We start from the raw sequence: 21,393 nt of genomic DNA on the forward strand, positions 1-21,393 counted from the left end.
CTTCTATTTCCTTCCACTTGCCTGTATGTCTGTTTTTGTGACAGTACCATGCTGTTTTTTACTACAATAGCTCTGTAATGTAGCTTGAAATCTTGTATGGTGATCCCCCCCAGCACTGATTTATTCTCCCAGTCTTGCTTTGGCTATTTAGGGTCTTATATGGTTCCACAGGAAGTTTAAGATAATTTTTTTCAATTACTGTGAAGAATATTGCAGAGATCTTTATTGGGATTACATTGAGTCTACAAATTGCATTTGGTAGACTGTTCATTTCACAGTATTCATTTTACCAACCCATGAGCATGGGAGGTCTTTTTTTTTTCATCTAGTGTCTTTTTCAATTTTTTTTTTAATTAGAGATTTAATTGTAGAGGCCTTTCATTTCCTTGGTTAAGTTTACTTCTAGATATTTTAATTTCATAGGCTATTGCGAATGGGATCTCTTTCTCAACCTATTTGTTATTGAAATACAGGAAGGCTACTAAGCCAATTTTCTCTTCCTACTTTGCTGAAATTATTGCTTATTTCTCCATGTTTTCTGATGGAACTTTGGGGATTCTACTATGTAAAATGTCACATCATCTGCAAATGTGGAACATTTGAGTTCTTTTCCTACTTGTATTCTTTATTTTTCTACTCTTGTTTTATTGCTCCAGATAAGTGATTCTCCCTCTCCCTAATGCTTTGACCCTTTAATACAGTTCCTCATGTTGTGGTGACCCCAACCATAAAATGATTTTTGTTGCTACTTCATAACTGTAATTTTGCTGCTGTTATGAATTGCAATGTAAACATCTGTGTTTTCTGATGGTCTTAAGTGACCATGGTAAAAGGGTCCATTGACTCCCAAAGGAGTTGCAACCCACAGGTTGAGAACCACTGTTCCAGATAGTATCTTAAAATGGAGTAGGGACGGTGGACAGCCCTGTTTATCCCTGACTTTAATGGGATTGCTCTAAATTTTCTCCATTTATGATGCTGTTAGCTGTGAGTTTGTCATATGTAGCTTTTATTATGTTGACTATGTTCCCTTCAATTAATAAGGTAGACACCTTATTAACTATTGATCAGAAAATTCTATGGTTATCATTTTTTTTGGTATGTGTGTTGTTTGATGTTTGGAGCACAAGAAAAGGCAAAGTTGTTAATGTACACTATATAAATGTGTACACTATATAAACTTCTCCACTTTATATTGATCTGTCCTGTTCTTATGTCTTATTGTTTGAATAGCCATCATATATCATGTAAATAACAAGCTGCTAATTTTATATTTGTGCAATTAGATAGTATATCACTATATTTCAGGGCAATGAACTACATCCTTGGATTCCTCTTAGAGACTACTAGCATGACTATGACTGAATCATAAAGTTAAAAAAATCTCTGGTTTGACACTTTCTGCAGTCTTCCAACATGGTAGAGATAAGGCAGTTAAATTAAGTTCTTTTACTCATAGCAGCTAGCATTTATAGTAAATTCATAGAACTGCTTTCATAGTAGTATTTACAAAACAACACTTCTAAACTTTAGGTGCATGCACGTCATCTGGGAATGTTGTTAAAGTATGGATTCCATTTCCATAGGTTGCTGTGGAGTCTTGGGTTCAACTTTTTAAGCAAGGTGCCAGGTGGTAGTGATCCTGTATGTCTGGAAGTCACACTCTCACTAGGAAGGGAGGAAGTATTTCTACAACAAAACGAAACATAATACCTGTATATTAATAATTTTTGAAATTATCCTTTTCTGAATATTTTAAATCATATTCAGACAAAGGAAATTTCTTTGAGAACATTGTATCAAGCATGTCCTATTCCAGTGAATATATTATTTCTGTTAAAGATGGTTTTGTGGTGTTATTTCTAATAGAGAAAATTTTGCCAATTGGTATTTTCATTTTATATATAAAAATAATTTACAACTGTCTAACAAAATTTATAGTCTAATCCATGCTCCACTGTCTACACAAACAGTTTCTAATATGTGGCAATGGTCCTTCCTCATGCATTAATTCATTTCAACTATTTTTGTCTATTAATTATGGACTACACTAATAAAGACACATCTATTCTACATCTCTCCATAGAAAAGATTTATTTAAGAACATGTTAAAGTTTTGAGGCAGGGACTGTATTTATATTTTCCTTTCTTTCCATCCTCAGGTCATTTGGGGAATTCTGGGCATTTAATGCACTTAGTAATTATCCATTGATATCTTCTATCTGGTTAAAAAATTCTTTATTATCTTTTGCAGTAGAAGAGTATCAACCACTATATTTTTACATTTGTTTCTTAGGACACATTTTAGTGATTATTTAAAAAATGATTTACTTTATTTTATGCGTCTGAATGTTTTGCCTGCATGTATTCATGTCATTGTGTGTGTGCCTGGTGTCCAGAGAGGTCCTGCAGGGGAGGGTGTCAGATCCCCCTAGAACTGCCGTTACAGATTTTTGTGAGTCACTGTGTAGTCTGTGGGCCTAGCTTCATTTGAACCTTGGGTATTTGCTGTGGGATAATGCTTTTGTATACTGGTTTAATAAAATGCTGATTGGCCAGTAGCCAGGTAGGAAATATAGATGGGGTAAGCAGACAAGGAGAATTCTGGGAAGAGGAAGCCTGAGTGAAGAGATGCCAGCCACCTTCCAGGGATCAGTATGTAATGGCACACAGGTAAAGCTACAGAAAACGTGGCAACATATAGATTAACAGAAATAGACTGAGTTTAAGTGTAAGAACTAGTCAGCAGTAAGCCTGAGCTAATGGCTGAGCAGTTTTAATTAATATAAACTTCTGTGTTTTTACTTGGGTTTGAGCAGCTGTGGACCAGGCAGCACACAGAAAAACTTCCAACTACATGTCATAGGGAGATTATTATTATTATTATTATTATTATTATTAAGCTTATATGAAACTATGAAGAAAAGACAATAATTACCTAGATGTGAAATCATTTAAGGATTTTTTTTGGAGTGTGTGTGTGTGTGTGTGTGTGTGTGTGTGTGTGTGTGTGTGTACATGTGGGTATCTAGTGGTCAGAAGCAGATATTGGATATTTTCCTAAATATTTCCCTGGTGTATACTTTGTGACAGGGTCTCTCATTGAAACTGAGATAAAATTTTTGGCTCTCCTGAATAGCTGTTGTGCTCCAGGAATTTGTTTCTCTCCTTCCTAAAACTGAAAATGTAAACATGCTACTGTACTGTGCCAGGCTTTTTTTTTTTTTAAATAGGGATTTGGTAACCAAACTCAGGTCCTCCTACTTATCCAGAAAGCACTCTACTGACCAAGCAGCCTCCTCTAAACCTTTTTAGTTTTCATCCTACTTTGTTTTTGAAGTCACTCTTGTCTTCTTGTAACTCTTCTGATTTCTGGTCCTCTGTTTCTTCTCATCACCTGGTCTACTTTTGTACCTCTTTTCTCCAGTTGTCTTGAGATGCTGGCTCTTATGGGTTCCATATTTTTACATGTGTTGCTCTCGTGTGAAATTCTACATTGCCATGATTTCATAACATCTTGCAGCTATAAACCCTGCCTTATTATTTGTTAATTCATAGGTAGCTGTCAGCAGGGACTTTGTGTGGAATGGTTCACCTAAAAGGGGATTCAGGCTTATACGGGACAGGCGTTGACAGTGGCCTGTCAAACACAATACTATTGTACTTTGAAAGGTGCTGACAGGTTGAGTTTTTGAATCATTTGGAGGACTATTGTCTATCAGAGCTTTTAGAAGGGAGAGAAAAAAGAGCCTTGATATTGACCTTTTTCCATAGAGCTTTGAATTGTTCCTGTGTTGCCTAGTAACTCTGCCACATTATTTCCAAACCTAATATTAACTTGAAGTAGATCAAGAGTGGGAATTATAGACACATAGCTCTCAGCATTGCTACCGTTTCAGATTTCTGTCAGCAGAGCAGAGTGTGAGGAGGCAGACCGTGTAATATAGAATATCTCTTGACATTTCTGATTCAATATGAAGAACAGCGCTAACACTGAGATACTTTGATTCACAGTAACAGAAGTGTGATTGTAATAGAAACCTTGTGGCCCTCTTTTTCTCGCCTTTTAATCTAAATAACTCTTCCTAAGAGGAAGAACACACAAAACCCTGCATTATGTACTCTCCTCTGCTTTGAAAACCATTCATAAAAACATAAAAGTGTGGCATTAATTTTTTTTAGTAGAACAATGCTATAATCATCTTAATGGCGCTTATTATGCTGCTTTTCAAAGTTCAGGCAATGCTGTGCAGAAGGAAGAAGCCAAGAGCTCGCTCACAGCCCCCATCAAGGAGAAGTGACTCACACAGACACATTAATTACTCTGTCAGCACTGTTCACTAAACCCTCTCCTGTAGGCACTGCTGCTGTAATTACCAACAAGCCAAGAATAATTCAGCCCGACTAGGAAGTATATTGATTTAGGGCTCCTATTGCTAGCAATGTCAAAATCTGTGTGTAGAGAATTTAACATGAAAATTCATATGCTTTTAATAACACTTTCATCATTAGGAAAACAAACCCTCATCTCTCTCTCTAAATAAAACATCCAGGAAACTGCTGTGACGCTTTGAAATTTTTGTGATGACAGGATAATGTCCCACCCCAACCTAAGGTTTCAGTGAACTCAGGCCCATCTCTACTTACACTCATCATTGCACCCCACTTCTCAGTCGAGAGCGGATACCATGAATGTCACCACCCATCTTTTCCTTTGGATGAAATCCTCACCACTGAAGTCAAGGAAAGGGCTAGGGATCAATAGTTTTGACTCTTGGAGAGAGAAGGACCACTTTGGAAATTCATCCACAAAAGCCCTTAGAGTGAGGAACTTTGATGCTGCAGAGGATGTGCTAAATGTGAGTGAGGAAGGGAAGGGGTTCAGTAAAGCGTAGATTCAGGTGTGCCTGGTTCAATGATGTTCTCTGGAATGAGAGAGTCATTACGAGTTGGGCTTTTCTCTTCAACCATTTCTAGAACTATTTCATTACTCGTGGCATTGTCAAAACCGAAACAAACAAGAACAAATTAAGATTCTCAGTTCCGTCTTTGCAGTTTATAAAATAAGTGACCTTGGAATCATTTTGTCCTTCTTTTTTTTTTTTAAAAAAGTTGCTTTTTTAATCAATGTATATTCTTTGTTCACGGTGCTGATTTTCATAAGAGAAATTCTGCAAGTGTATCGCATACTTTGAATATTTGATGGGGAGCCCCTTTAACTTCTGCTAGTCTACTTCTTCTAGTAGCTTTTCATTTGTCACCTCATGTGCCTATGGGTGTGCGCATGCACATATGTGTTTGTGTATGTGCATGTGTTGTACATGTGTGTATTGTGAATGGGTGTGTGTGCATGCATACGTGTGTGTGCGTAAATGGTTTAAGGCATCTATGTAAAACCTAGGATCCACAGGGGAGAGACAATACATATTTGTATGCCTCACTTGTTTTACTCAGTATTGAAGATCTACCGTCGCATTTACTTTCTAACAGGTGATGAGATTTCGTTCTTCATGTGGCTGAGTAAAACTCCTGCATATGCATGTGTGCGCACTTCACATTTTCTTTATCTGCTGATGGAACCCCAGGCTGAGTCTAAAAGTTGGCTCTTGTGAATAGTGCTGCAGCTCTGTGTGTGTGTTGATTTGGAGTCCTCCAGGTGTATACTCAGAAGGGAAACAGTTGTATCACCTGGAAGAGCTAGTTTTAGTATTTTTGAGGAACTTTCATACTGATTTTCCTGGTGCCTTGACCAATTTATATCCTTTTCCATGTCTAGAAAGTTTCCCTTTTGTCCTTCTCTCCGTTATTATCTTCTGCCAGATGCTTTCTTGATGATAGCCATTCTGACTGGGTAGAGTTGGAATCTTAATATAATTTTAATTTGCATTTTCTGATAGCTAAGGATGTTGAATACTTTTTTCCATTTTTATTTCATCATTTGAAAATTGTCTCTTAATTTCATTAGCATATTTATTGACCGTATAATGTGGGTTTTAGTATTTATTTATTTTGCTCTTTTTGTACTCTTAATTTTCTGTCATATGTTTAGCTTGGCAAAGACTTTCTCCCATTCTGTTGACTGTTTCTTTACTTTGATTTCTTTGCTGTGAATAAGCTTTTAAATTTTATATAATTTAATTTTTCCATTCTTAGTATTATTCCACGAGCTATTGGAATACTTTTTAGAAATCACTTACATCTGCATATGTCTTAGAGTGTTTTTTCTTGATAGCTTCAGAGTTTCAGGGCCTATGCTTTGGTCATGGATCCATTTGAATTTTTTTTACAAGGTAAGAGAGAGGGTTCTAGTTTTACTCTTCTGCATTTGAATGTTCAATTTCCTCAGAACCACTTGTTAAAAAGAGCCTCTTTTCTCCAGTGTATGTTTTTGAGAACTTTGTCAAAAAAAGTTAGTTTTTGCTGTGTGAATTTAATTCTGTTTATCTGCTACAGTGATCTACATATCTGTTTTGTATCAATGCCATACTTTTTTTTTCTATGACTGTGTAGTATAACTTGAAATCAAGAGTTGTTTTAAGCCCAGCATAATTTTTTTTTGTTCAGAACTACATTGGCTACCGAAGTATTTTGTGCTTTCATATTCAATTAAGTATGGCTTTTTCTATTTTTATGAAGAATGCCATTGGAATTTTGATGGGAATTATGTTGAATCTGCAGATTGCTTTTGGACACATAGCCATTTTCATTATATTAATTCTATCGATCTATGAGCATAGGAATTTCAAAACTTCTAGAATCCTCTTCAATTTCTTCAGTTGTTTAAAAATTTTCATTGTCGAATTCCTTTATTCCCTTGGTTAACTTGATTGCCAGGCATTTTATTTTATTTTGGTTTTTTGAGACAGGGTTTTTCTGTGTAGTTTTGGTGCCTGTCCTGGATCTTGCTCTGTAGCCCAGGCTGGCCTCTAACTCACAGAGATCCTCCTGGCTCTACCTCCCGAGTGCTGGGATTAAAGGTGTGCACCACCACCGCCTGGCAGCATTTTATTATTTATTTTTTAAGATGTTATTCATGTTATTGTTTTCACTTGATTCTACAAATTTAGGAACTTACTCTGATTTCTTCACTGATCATCATCAGGTACCATGTCATTTAGTTCCCACAAGTTTGTGTATGTTTTGCAGTTGTTTTTGCTCATCATTTTCAGCTTTATTTCACTGCTGTTAGATGGGATCCCAGAAATTATTTACATTGTCTTATGTTTGTTGAGACTTGTTTTTTGTCCTAAAATATTTTCCAGAATATTTTAAATAAGAAATTTCCATGGGTTAGTGAGAAGAATGTGTATTCTACAATGATTAGTTGGAATAATATAGATGTTTGCTGAATTCATTTGTTCTTTCTCGGAACTAAACTTCTGACATTTCTTTGTTGATGGTTTGTTTGGATTACCTGTCGTCTGTGAAGGTGAGGTATTGTAGCCACTCACTGTTCCTGTGTTGGAGCAATCTATTTACATACAGCAGTGTATAACGCATATGTGTTTAGAACTGTAAAACATAAATTGACTTTCTTCATGTCTTTTGACTAATTTTAGTTTGGAATCTATTGTGTTGGATATTGGTATTGCTATAGCTGCTTGCTTTCTGGTTACATTTGCTTGGAACATTTTCCATTCCTTTCACTCTAAGGCTACATGTTTCTCTTTTCCAGTGAGGTCCATTTCTTACAGCTAAGAGATAGTTAAGTTCAGTTTTAAAATCCACCTTCGTAGTCTATGTCTCTTAAATTAGAGAACTAAGACAATAGTAGTCAGGGTTACTATTGAGGGATGCTTACGAATGCCCACCTGTTAGTTGTTTTCTTAACCTGCATTGCTTATTTCTTATTCTAGTGTCGCTGATTATTATTTTTACCTTGTGACCTGATGGATGTGTCTATCTTTTGCTTCAGTGTATAGAATTCCTTCCCACACTTTCTGTGGTGATAGATTTTTGATCATGTATTTCATTAGTTTGTGATCATCATGGATTTTTTTCTACCTTATTTGTGAAGAATGACTGACTATGTTGGACAGTGTACTATGACTTGGCAGTGTGGTGTCTAATAAGACATCAGTCACTGAAGGTATGGAGAGAAAGGAAATAAACAGGGTAAAACTAGTAATCATGATAAAAGTGGAGAAGGGAAAAGTAAATGAAGGGGAAACAGTAAAGGCAAAGGGAGAATTTAGGGCTGCTTCATCCAAGGTAGTATGGAAAGAGAAAGAGGGAGAAATGTGGGCTGAGCGCCTAAAACGATCTCAGCACTTCGAGGTTGAGGAAGGGAGAATTTCAACTCCAGGCCCGCTTCTGTTCTCTGGGAAAACTTTTTCAGAAGTCAAAGGAAAATAGGATAGTACAAGACAAAGCTGATCCACTAGGTTGAAATTAGATATTAAATAAGAGAAAAATAAAAGAGAAGGAAAGGACCTGTTCGAGGATGCAACTTCTTTGTACATCCCTTGCATGAGCATGAGTGCAGGTCTGTCCTTGTACAATCCTTCATGTAGGCGCAGGCCTATATGTGTGGTGTACTCTAGACTACATCTCAGTTCAGATTTCTACCTCCCTCAAAATGCATGATTCCAATTTAAAGCTTTTCTCGCCAGCTAGTGGTATTCTGCAGGCCATAGCTCAACATGTAGTCCAGTGACTCTTGGGGGTAGGTTCCAGAGTGAGCCATGATGGGAGGGCAGTGGGCTCTAGAGTCACTCAGCTGTCAACTCCGTGGTGATGGAGTCTTTTAAAAATGACTTCATTAGCAATAAAGTCTTATGACATCAGACTTAGACGAATTGAGCTATGTTGATTCAAAAGCCTCCTCCCAGAAGACTCACTTTCATAGTATGGGAAGGTGCTATGCAAGCTGCCAAGGAAGAAATATCCATCAATAACCCCCTGTCCCCCATGCTGTGATGTCTATGAACCACAGCAATGAACAGCATAGCAAGCTATCTCCAAAGGGACAACAGTGGCATTTATATCTTGGTGGTAACCAACAGCTGTCCAATTGGATTCATGGCCCAGTCATTAGGCAGAAATTCAAGCCTGAGACTGTAAACCTAGTGTGTGTGTATGTGTGTACATGCATTTGTGTGTGTGTGTGTGTGTGTGTGTGTGTGTGTGTGTGTGTGCGTGCACATACATGTATGTGCTTTATGTGAGTATAAAAATAATAAGAAAAAGGGAGTGAATTTGAGAGAGAGAGGAGAGAGAGAGAGAGAGAGAGTTGAGGGGGGTGAAAGAGTAGTTGGAGAGAGGATAAAAATGGGGAAATGATGTAAATACAGTATCTATACATGAAATTTTAAAAAGTGGAGCTGGGAAACCGAGGAAACTCTCTTGGATTCCAAATACAAAAGAACCACCTAGAAGCAGGAGCTTTTAACTCACTGAAGCAGAAAGCCCATGAAAGTGTCACTTCAATATTTCATGACACCCCTGATTGTGCATTTAGATCAGTGTCATCTCAGAAATGGCACTCAGAGCCAGTTTACCACCATGGCAGTGGCTTCTGTGGAAAGTCAGCGAGATCACAACTGAAGGAAAACACTGTGGTCTCAGTACTCTCTCTCTTTCAACTGTTATGGGATCATCTCAACAAGATAAACTTAAGTCCCACGTCTCTCAGAGTACTCCTAACCAGCTACAGGAAATTGAGGCAGAACACTGATGACTAGTCCTGGCCTAGCCAGTTAACAACGGGATAGTGTCACTATCCAAAGGTGGCCTATGACATTGCTTAAGGTGGATGGTTCTTATTGCTTGAAAAGATAGCTGTAGGTTGAACTCTGATACATGAGCACATATTGAGAAGTGATTCACTGGAATATTGTGCCTACTGTACACGAGGCATATATGTGGGGTAGGTAAGGAGTGTTTGACACACAGACTGGAACAGGTGCACACACAATGCTAACACCAAGGGACCTCCTGGACACTCTAGTGAGACAGCTGATTGTGAGGATTGTTCTGAGAGCCGCCGACAGTCCAAGGTTTAGTTCTCACTTGTACACCTGTGCATCATATCCAGCAGGCATCACCAGCCAGAGCTCTACACTGTCCTCATCGGGGCCGTGTGACATGTAGTTTTCCCACACTGCTGGAATTGAAGTGTGTTGGGGAGAAGGAAGTGCTGTAATCCCACAATAACTTGATGAGTGCTTGGGGGACGGGCTATGAGCACTTGCACAAGGATACTGAGTGAATGGATACGAGAGAATGTGAGATCTACAAGTCTGAATATGGAGACCAAATCTCCACTATCCAGCTGCCTTTGATGAAGCCACCCAGTATGTGAAGTCTCAGCATGTTCATGTTCCAATGTTTTAACTTAGAATAACTTTAATGTTTAAAAAGTTTTCTTCCAGAGAGACAGTTTTCTTCCACAATAAAATGCCATTTTTCAATAAAAATCAATTCCAAATGTTATAGGAATTACACGAGACACCATGAAGTTCAAAGCAAACCCTCAAATAAAATGCTTTATTTTGTCTGCTAGTACATGGGACAATTTTGCAACTGCTTCAGTTCATCCTTGGAGGAAGTAACCAGCCCAGAAAATTCCCTAAGATAAATGAAAATATATGTTTTCTAAAAATGAAAATAGGTCAAATCTCTCTAAGTGACTTATTATATCAGTGGTCATATATGATAAAGAGAATGATAGTAGTTGACAATTGGAGCTATGATGGACCTAAAAAGCTTTGCTAGAACAAACATTTGAAACATATTAGGCTAATTATTTAAAGACTGTGATATTTCAATAGAATATTTTCTCATTTTCAGCTAAGTATATTTTTTATTTTTGCCTTAATGGTATGATCTTCTTCAATTTATAATGTAAGCCATTATAAATCTTGGTTGCCTTGAATAATAAAAGTAACTACTATTTATATATAGTATACATTTGTGCCAATAAAATGTTCTTGACATATTTCAGAGTACAGATGATTCTGATATATCTGTGATTGCCCAGAACAAGAAATGCTTTGACAATGATATTGTTTGTTCTAAAAGTGTTTTGATATCCATTGGGGACACTGAAATCTACCTCAATGATGCTCCTTACAAACAGGTTAGTAAATTCGTTCCTTTATGATAATCCTAACTTATACTATTGATAGAGAAAACAGACTAGAAATGTTTTGGATAACTCTGAATATATGTTGTTAGAAGATCTAGATTGTTTTCTTTGTTATTTTGTGTGGGTTTTTGATAAACCATATACTGCTTGCATCTTCTGCTTATATTGTCTATTGTCATATTTCAATTGTGTCTACTATTTTTCCTTCCCATGATCAGCATTCTGGCTTTGAGAACCAACATCTGTTATGGGAGTTCCTCCAGTAGCCTCCAATCTGTCTTCCTAATATTCCAACTAAGCCCCCACCTTTATTCCATCCCTCCCACTGCAGCAGCACTGGCTTTCACCATATGGAAATCCGGCTTCCTATGTCTGCTGTACTTCAAAAAATTTTCAGATGTCTTTCCGCTGCTCTGCTGGGTTCTTACTAATTAGGCTGTTGTCCCTCATTCCTGCCTCACCTCTCAGGGTTTTCTTTTTCAATTCTATATCCCAGAAGTTGAATCACTTTCCAGTTATTTACATATTCTAGATTCTTTTTACTCTCCTCTGTAACTTTAGAAAAAAGTGACTTATGAAAACATCTGTCTGTTTAACACATTCTGTGCAGTATGTCCTATCTCCTTTGTGAAACTTTTCAGGATGCTCTCAAAGACCCTGTTAGATCAAATTCCTTGCGTGTCTTCCTCATGTATCTATGAGCAACAGATGAAGTAAGGTCATTGTGTCTTCCACTTATTCTTGTATACCAGAAATTTGTCCAATTAAAAGATGGAATCAGTTTTATTCATTCACCTACTTACTAATTCATTGATATGTCCACAGTATACTGAAACTTGTGCTCAATTTTTAGGCTGTAATAGTGAAAAGATACCGCTTGCCTTTAAGTAATGTTCTTAAGTGAATAATGATTCTCTAAGGGAAATAAGATCGGACAGTGTGATGTGATATGCCAGGGTCTCCATAGGCTCCTAGAAGAACTCCTGGGAAAAACCACTGAAGCAACCCTAAATTTTCAAAGAAATTTGGAGCATAGATTTGAGAGTCACTCAGAACTGATTTAGCATCCCCGCCCATCACCTACTTGCTGTGTGACTCTAGCAAGGTTTTTGGAACTCCTCAAACTTCAGCTTTCCCTCATCATGACTACAAAACCACCTTCGTTAGTCCTGTGGAGATTGTAATGGAAGTATGGAAAAATAAATTTTAAGAACTGACCCCTTCTTCCCCTTATCATCCTTATTTTCATAGAGAGACATAATCTGATCTAAACCATGTAAGAAGAGATGAATGAAAATAATAGGTGATGGAACATGAATATAGATAGATGGAGATGGAGAAAGGTCATTGCAGGGAAATGATCACACTCAAAGGAGCAGAATCGGAAGACAAAATGTCGTGGTTGGTAGTAGCCATTGGCTTAGGTTAAAGCAAAGTTCCTGGGATGATAGGGCAAGGGTGTGGCTGAGATTCCGGAAGGCGTGAGAACAAGAGTGGCTGCCAAGGGTTCTAGGCTCAGACCGGAAGCTCCTAGATGGCACAAGTCCCGTGAGCTTCATTTCGAAGGCAATGGATTTGGAGCTTTGGAGTGTAAGATCTGACAATGGTCTTTTAAAGGTCACCCTTTCAAACAGAATTCCCAGAACACCGTTTTCCTGTTTTCTCTGAAACTCATTTTCTTGAAAGTCATCTGGAACGTTTGCTGAAAGGGCTAGTTTCTGTATTCTGCCTCTGGCACCGGAATAGGTAAAGGTGAAAAGACATGGCAGGCAGGTCAAGAGAAAACATGAACTCTCTCTGCTAAAAAGAGGGATATTTCTCAGTTTTAAACAAAGGCTGCACTTTTTTCATTTGAACAGGCCCTGTGATCTGTGTAATCCATTGTGCCCCTGGAGTACTTTTTGACATTTTTGCTACTTTGGTTTTCAATCATATCCCCCAAATCTTCAACTGCCGTTTGAGAACCTTGTGTTTCAGGTAGAAACATCGAGAGTAGAAACATTGAGAAACACAGCAATCAGACAAGACGAAACAGCTTCTACAGTCATGTTGACATCTATTTTTAAGTAATTACAAACGTTCAGCTTAGTCATTAGCTGGATATTCATTTCTGATCAAGGATGCTTTTTCAAAAGAAGAGAAATTGGTTAAATGCTCATGTAAAGGCAATTTGGCACATTTCTGAAGTGGTAATTACAGCTCTGTGTAACTCCCAGCCTCCAATTTTCACCTGTACACAGGTGTTGATAGATCTCCTTTATTTAGATTGTGAGGAATGAAGTAAGATGAAGAAAAACCACAAGAATAGTTTGATCCCAACAAGTTCCCAGCTAAAATGTCTTTCTGGGAGATCATAAGTGAAGATACAGCAAGTGCCACTTACTTCATAACTAATGGGCTGATCATCCCGGGAAATGAATAAACAACCCTCTGCTCTTTATGTAAATGCACAATTGTAAGTCAATCAAATATGCCAGTTAAAAACCTTTTACAAATTGACCCGAGCTGTACTCAGAAATGCTTTAATTCTCCCCATTTCTGACTTATCTTTCTAATGTCATTCAGTTGTGTTTGGCGTGCTAAAGCACAGGCTGCTACGTTGGACAGTTCATTACCGACTCTTTTAGAAGGCAGCATTAGCCGATGAACTGAAAAGCAAGGAGTACAGTCATTTCTTTTGATTGTCGCAGGCTGCCTTACCTAATGAGACGAGCATTTTGTATCTAATGGCAAATAGAAAGGGCGTGCTTTTGATCTAGAGCCACTGATTTAAAACCAGACAGCTGGGATGGAGAGAGCTGACAAAGACATGTCAGGCAACAAAAATACACTAAAAAGTACGACGAAGATAAAAGTTGATGTCGTGACCGAGTAGTTTGGGGGCAGAGCAGGTTATACAAATTGTGGGGCCTCCATCAAATGAAAATGTAGGGTCCTTGGAGGGGGGAATATCTGTTTTCCCTCTTTTGTCAGGATGTTTTTCTATCCATTCGATATGTGCTCTTTTGGGCACCAACGTCCTTCCATGGTGATTACAGACCTTCCTAGTGTGGAGGGCATCATCATGTCACTCTTAGTACTTGGTTCCCTGCTCAACCTGACCTTGTCCTGACTCTATGCCATGGATGAAGTATAGCAGTGGCCCCCAAGCAGAGGCCGAGAAGCAAGAACCTGAAAACCAGTGCTGAGAGGTGGGAGATGCAAGACATAGGGTGCATGTGAGTCAGGATGCCATGGCACAGATGCATGATCTCTATCCTGCTGGACTTGACTCACGAATCATAGACTGGAAAGTAAACTTGATTTCAAGATGGAAGTTACAGAGCATTAAAACTCTAAGTGTGGGCCCAATAAATCAGTGTATTTGGGAGTGAGAGATAGTGTGTGGCATCCTGATGGAGGAAACATTTGAGTCAAAAAGGGAATAAAGCAGTTATGGCATACTCTGGGGCAGGAGGAATGTCAAGTGTGTAGATTTGAGATGGTTCAAACAATAACTTGACGAGCTTAGCCAGCAAGAATAGGTGATTGAGGAGTAGAAGAATTTGAGGCTAGGTAAAGGTAAAGCCAGTTAACAATATGGATGGCTATATATCTACTATGTACAATATAGTTATAAGCATTAGGTGGAAAACACTTTATAAATATGACTAAGTCTATTTCACCTGTCTTTTGAAATGTTCACTTAAACACCACTTCCATATGGCATTCTCCCACTGCACTTATTTATATTGAAGAAAAATGGATGAAAGATTTCCTCTTTCCAGTTTTTGTTTTCTTCTGGATAAATCAGTTTTCTTCTCATTAATACAACCATGTGTTTTCAAGATCATTTTATAAGCTCAGTTCACCGCTATGGTCATAATTATAGGTACTCTTGTTTCCCAATGTATTCCCCCTCCAACCCCTCTCACCCTTTTTAGTTTGCAAATTATTTCCTTTGAGTTTCCAAAGCATAGGCAATTACTTCCACGATCAAAGCCTTTATTGACTGTATTTTGCACATGTGATAGTTACTTTGTTAGAGTTACTTGGGTGCTGAGGCCTCAGGCTTGGCTTTGTCGTGGTATCCATGCTTCAGCCCTTTACTGCTTTTCTTAGACCTGAATGTATCTTGGATGGCCCTGGTCCCAAGCCTGTGTTTAGGCCATCCTTTCTGCTTCTGTCCTCATTTCTTCTCCATCATCATTACAGCTTCCTGTTCCTTTCTGTACAGATTCTTTCCCAAGTTTAATACCTCCCCCTTGTAATCCTTCCAAAGTTTCTTTGATAGTAATTCATCTCTCCTCTCTCTGTCTGTCTCTATCCTTGTCACTGTCCCATACATATACACTTCTGTGTATGCACATATATGTATATGTGCATATATACATATATATGTATTGTGCTTTCTCTTTTCAGTTATCAAACTTTTTTTTTTTTAAGAAATAAAGATTTATTTATTATGTATACAGTGTTCTGCCTGCACACCAGAAGAGGGCACCAGATCTCATTACAGATGGTTGTGAGCCACCATGTAGTTGCTGGGAATTAAACTCAGGACCTTTGGAGGAGCAGCCAGTGCTCTTAACCTCTGAGCCATCTCTCCAGCCCTCAGTTGTCAAACTTTTTAATCTAGAAAATTCTCATTGGACTGTGAAAGCACTGTATTTTCGCCAAATGTAACAATTCTGTATTTCATTAAAGAGTTCAATAACATTAGAAGGCCAATTTCATGTTGTATTCAAATACTTAGAATCCTGCGCAAGGATACCTTTTTCTTTTGAAGGGAAGAACATGCATTTTCATCCTCAACCTTTTGTATTCATTGCCCCCTCCTATTCTGTGTGTCCATTCTCTTTCTCTTTCCTCTGTTGTCACTGGATTATCTTTTACCTTGCCCACGGTCTCTTGTGGAGCCCATCTTCTAGTTTTCATATGAACACCAATTTATTTAATACATGGATTTTTGTATTAGAGAATTAAAAAAAAACATGGCAAGCGATCATCTTAGATAAATATTGGAAGGCGTTGATGTGTCCCCTCCTTTGGTTAGAGAGTGTGATATTCAGTCTCAGACATTTTATTCTTTTTCAAGAAGCGATCAGGTTTCTTCCTGGAAAGCGAACCTGCATACCAGCTGTGGAAGGCCGGGCACTACATCGTAGTGTACTTTCCAGAGGAAGATATCACCATTCTGTGGGACGAGAAGACAACCATCCACATCAAAGTTGGGCCACAGTGGAAGGTAGGCCGACCCAACCCCTAAATGGGATGCAATGAATGGAACGGTGTTTGTCTTTTCATGTTTAAAGAAAAGAACGATGGAACAAATTGTTGGGCAAATTCAGTTTTAAATGATTTCTTTTTTGTTTATTTATAAACTACAGAGAGCTATTTTCTAATTAAGTTATATTTTCAAAATCACCTTTAATACACTACATGAAGGACTTCAGAAATTGGAATGCAGTCATACAAGTGGTGTAACAGAATGCTACTTAGCAATATAAAGTAATAGACTATTAATTGGTATAACACAGGCTAATATTCTTTAGTTCTTTTTTGCTTTAACATCATACTATCTGTTGTTGCTTCATACATTTTCCTTTTTTCTCCTCCCTTGAGTTTTGCTATGTGAGGGTTTTTTTTTTTTTGTAAAAAATATTCACTTATTATACTATTTTGTTTTCTCTATCTTGTTTCATATTGTAGCTTTTTAAAATAAATTCACATACAGTATAAAATTGTGGTAGTAAGTGAGTAGTAGTAAGGAACACTAAAATTACCTCTATGGCTCTGTGGATTTGGAAAAACATATGGAGTCTTGATCTAATACTGTGGTTCTTCACAAAACAAGCCTACCAACACCCGCTTTTCATGCAGGCTTCTCCCTTATTGCTAAGTCTTACCTCCACCTCCACAATCTGGAGAAATACAATTCCATTTCCACTGTTTCTATGTCCATCATTTTTCTTCCACAAATAGCATATACATGGAATTCTAGTAGTTTTTGAGATCTCTCGTCTTTGACTTGCAAAATAAACATAAAATTTATCCGTATGGTATGAATTAGTATTTTTTCTCTTATTGTATGTAACCTGTGGTATGGATGTACCCTGATTTGTTTACTCATGGGTGGAAATGATAACTGTTCTTGGACAGATACAGTTTATAACACAGGTTCCATGCACTGTCTGCTTTTCTGAAGATAAGAAATATGTCCATGTTACTTTAAAGGGTTGCATTCCAGGCATTACTATTAAAGAATGAGTTTAAGGAACATCAGTTTAAAGTTTTAAGCAGGAGTTCCATTATTATTGGAATATCATCCACTTTTGAAAGTCTTAGAGGATCCTGCCTCTAAAAGTAAATTTTCTCGCAGTATTTTGAGAAAATCTGTTGGTCAGTACTGATGTGAATAGTTCCCATAGACACTGCATTCATCATTTCAGAACCTGTAGTGAACTAAGTTAGCTTTATTGTTTCAACATTTATACTGTTATAGAATCTTTAATATATAAAGTAGGTTTTTTATAAAAATTATTTATGCTTGTATACAAGACATATGTATCAGTATATATTATATGTACATATATATTAATATACTTCAGTATATACTTTCCTATTTAATTTGTTAGAAATATCAATGCTAAGATGTTATAGTAAGTGTGGATAGACAGTTCTTGGAGGTTGGTAAAATATTTGGGGCCTGTTACATATTATAAATATAATTAAATTGATATGAAACCATTTTATTAAAACATTTAAAAAATTATTTCTGTGAATGTCCTTTATATATCTTAAATCTTTCAAGTTTTAATACATGTGAGTCTTAAAATAAATGTAAAATATTTCATAATAATTTTATTACTGTAGAACAAGCTGGCAGGATTGTGTGGGAACTTTGACAAATGTACTTCAAATGATATGACCACATCTAATAACCTGGAAGTGAGAAATGCCCAGGTGTTTGGAGACAGTTGGGCCTTAGGTCAGGTAAGTTACAGATATGGAATTTAGAACAAACAAAAGACTATTCCAAAACAGTCAAATTACTTATTTTTCATATAGTGTTTTTTATAATAATTATAGTTGATGAACTTTCATAATTACTTTTCTATGTAATTATTATGACAACTTTATTTTGCAAAAGTCATTGCCTCAACATTATGCATAGAAAGATTGTGTCTCAATGAGGTTAAATGATTTGTCTGATACAAATTATGTGTTTAGACAGTAGCAAAGGCGACATTCAGACTCATACCGTCTCTCTTTGCAAGCATATCAAAATGTCTTCTGCTCTACATTCATTCAGTAGATTTTGCTTAATATAATTTTCTTGCTACAATATAGACACAGAATATGAATATCATAGTCTCTGCCTTTGAGGAATTTTAATGTTAAGTTAGTAGGTGACGTAGAAAATTTACCAAAAATACATTGATATAAATAGGTGTTTTAGCAGAAATTCACACCAGGTAGAAATTATAACATTCCAAGGAGGATTCCTGGAACAAATGCTGTGGAAATAAGGTCTTTAACAGCTATAAGACATGAGAAAGTAAAGCTTACAGCAGTGGTTCTCAGCCTTCCTAATACTTTGACCTTTCATACAGTTCGTCATGTTGTGATGACCCCTCAACCATAAAATTACTTTCATTGCTGCTTCATAATTGTAATTTTGCTACTGTCATGAATCATAATATTAATATCTTATATGCAGGATATCAGATATATGACCCCTTTGGGGGTCACAACCCACAGGTTGAGAACCACTGGTTTATAGGAAAGTGGATGGAAGAAAAAGGGAGGAAGTCACGCAGCAGATGTGAACAGGAGTGGAGAGAGTACAGAGCATAAAAACATCTCATAGTGTTCATATGGTTATGACATAGGGTTAGAAACAGAATGACTGAAAGATCAAGGATAGATCTCAGCAAGCGCAGGAGGCTCTTGTAGTATAGCCAGATTAGCTGTTAGGGGAGATAGAAGGCTACAGAAATGTGAGAACATTAACAATGGAAACTCCCAGTACTTACTGCAAGACTTTATTGAGAAGGATGCATTTGGAAGACTCAAAAAAGCCTTATACCTTCTGGCATTAAAAATATCATCTGGAGTTCTCCCCTGGACAGGGCAAAGAGGGGGTGTATGTGTGCAGGAGTTGAGCTCAGGATATAGTGGAAATAAGTGTAGTACACCTTAGGATGTATTGAGAAAGATGTGATGGAAAGATATTTAGCTGGAAATGTCTAGGTTCAAAGTACAGGAAATAGCCCTGGTGTATAAATAGGGATTTGACACCCAGTAGCATATTCAGGCTGGTGAAGTGAGGACACAGTGTCAAATGAGGGGCATAGAGATTTCAAGGCAAGGTTTTGCTAAGAAAGGTGGGAACAGGAAGTTGGAGAAGAAGAGCTAGTGTGGTGTAGTATAAGAAAACCCAACAGAAAACGTCATTGCTGAATCCAAATCCAATGAGACGCTTAAGACAGAATCAAAGGTAAGTAAAGTTCAAGTGGCTGCAGACTGAGCAACTGCCTCTGTACTGAGAATTGAATAGCTCATTGGTGCCCTTTCTCGGGGAAGTTGGGAGAGGCCGACTAGAGACAGCAGAGGTCAAATGGTGGGGTTTATGGAAGTCGAGTCTCTGGAGATTATAGAGATCTGTCCATCGAAATCTCAGAAGATGGCCTGTGACAAAACTGGACAACATGAAAAGTTAGAGGGGAGAGAGCCATGCTCATAGAATTTTTCATGAAAAGATTGCGTTTGTGAAAGATTGAAAATGATTAATTTTCCTCTATAACATTACTCTGTCTAATATTTATGTTATTAATATATAGCCTATATGAGTGAAAACAGGCAGAGATGTAGGTAGAAAATGTCTAAAAGGGTGAAACTGTGTGGGATGCTGCTGTCATGGGTGGAGTCAGGAGGCAGGGTGCTTTGGGTTCAGAGTTCAGCCCCTTTGAGGTCTTTCACTTACCCTTTGATTTCCAACAGTGTGAAGATCCCATTGAAGCCCTGAAGCCCTGCGAGGCACACCAAAACAAATTTCCCTATGCCAAGAAAGAATGCTCCATTTTGTACAGTGATGTTTTTGCTCCCTGTCGCAATGTGGTAAATGAGTACTTTTTAACTAACATCTCAAATACAAAGACTTGCTGCTCCATGAGCTGAGATGAGCGGGATACATTCAGCAGCTTGTCTTTCTCAGGTGTCCTATGGTCATCGTTAGGGGACCTTTGTTAGTGTGTTTTCTCCATAAACAACATGTTTAGTTGACCTGTTTTCTTCCTCATTCCATCTTACCTAAAAATGATTACTGCAGTTCGTGCTAGTTTATGAAATACAATTTATTCACAGCATTTTGTAAATGTGTATAAAGAACAAAAGGGGGACTGACGTTAATCTGTTGTCAGAGAGCATTTCAAGTGGACATTCTTTTCAACATACGTATAGTTTAACAGGATTCTTGGTGACATATTTAAAATAGTTTTAGGAGCTATTTCAAGAACATAACTTAGATATCTAAGCTGCTTCCTAACATGGTAATTTTGGGTTCCAGTAGAAATTGGGGAAGTAATTTAGTACAGTTTTTAAAGCCCAGTAGCACCTCTGCGGCATGCCCCCCCCATTTTCTCAAAGAAGTTACTTGTGTAGTTTTTGAGTTGTGGTCCCTGTTTGCTGTTTATTTCCCTGGGACGCCATGTTTACTTGAAATAACAAATACTAGAAAGATATGGTTATTCAGACAAGAGTATTTGGCAGGCATTTCTTGAGAGGAGGAGAATAAGTTTGCGGCTTCAAGGCAAATATCCAATGGCATCTGTTGTCCTTAAAAGTATTTAAACTATTTGAAGTAAAAAATAGAATTTTGCAATTCTTGGCTCTATAACTGTGTGTTAAAAAGTTTTGTTATACTTTTCTGAAAATGCAATTGATGATATGAACAAATGTGGCCCATTTTCTGTTGCATGTAATTAAATGCATTAATGTCTAGACGACCTTTGTAAACCACACATTTTTCAAATAATCGATGCATGATGATACGGAAACTCACAGGAATAAAAGTTTATTTCAAAGGCAAGTTAATCCTAAAGAGCTTGATCCTGCAAAGTACAGAGTTCACTGGCAGATACCCTAATCTTTATGGATATCAATGTGGAGTTCCTTAAAAAATTAAAACAAGAACTGCCATAAATCCCAGCCATACCACTTCTCACCTTTACAAAGGATCCATATCCTATTACGGAGACACTGTCCCATCCAAGTTTATTTATGCATATTCACAACAGCAAGGAAATTATATCAGTCATGCA

General features: G+C 37.4%; 1 protein-coding gene across 1 annotated transcript in view; it reads left to right on the top strand.

Moving 5' to 3' along the window:
- Otogl (otogelin like) overlaps positions 1-21,393 on the top strand; it is a 140,317-nt gene that overhangs the window by 65,562 nt on the left and 53,362 nt on the right. Inside the window, exons 26-29 of the mRNA XM_059245619.1 lie at positions 10,946-11,080; positions 16,167-16,316; positions 17,945-18,064; positions 20,075-20,191. Coding sequence (XP_059101602.1) covers positions 10,946-11,080; positions 16,167-16,316; positions 17,945-18,064; positions 20,075-20,191 — 522 coding nt within the window. The remainder of the gene's footprint in view (positions 1-10,945; positions 11,081-16,166; positions 16,317-17,944; positions 18,065-20,074; positions 20,192-21,393) is intronic.

This window comes from Peromyscus eremicus, chromosome 18 (genome assembly GCF_949786415.1).
Source record: "Peromyscus eremicus chromosome 18, PerEre_H2_v1, whole genome shotgun sequence".
In the NCBI taxonomy this organism is placed as follows: Eukaryota; Metazoa; Chordata; class Mammalia; order Rodentia; family Cricetidae; genus Peromyscus; species Peromyscus eremicus.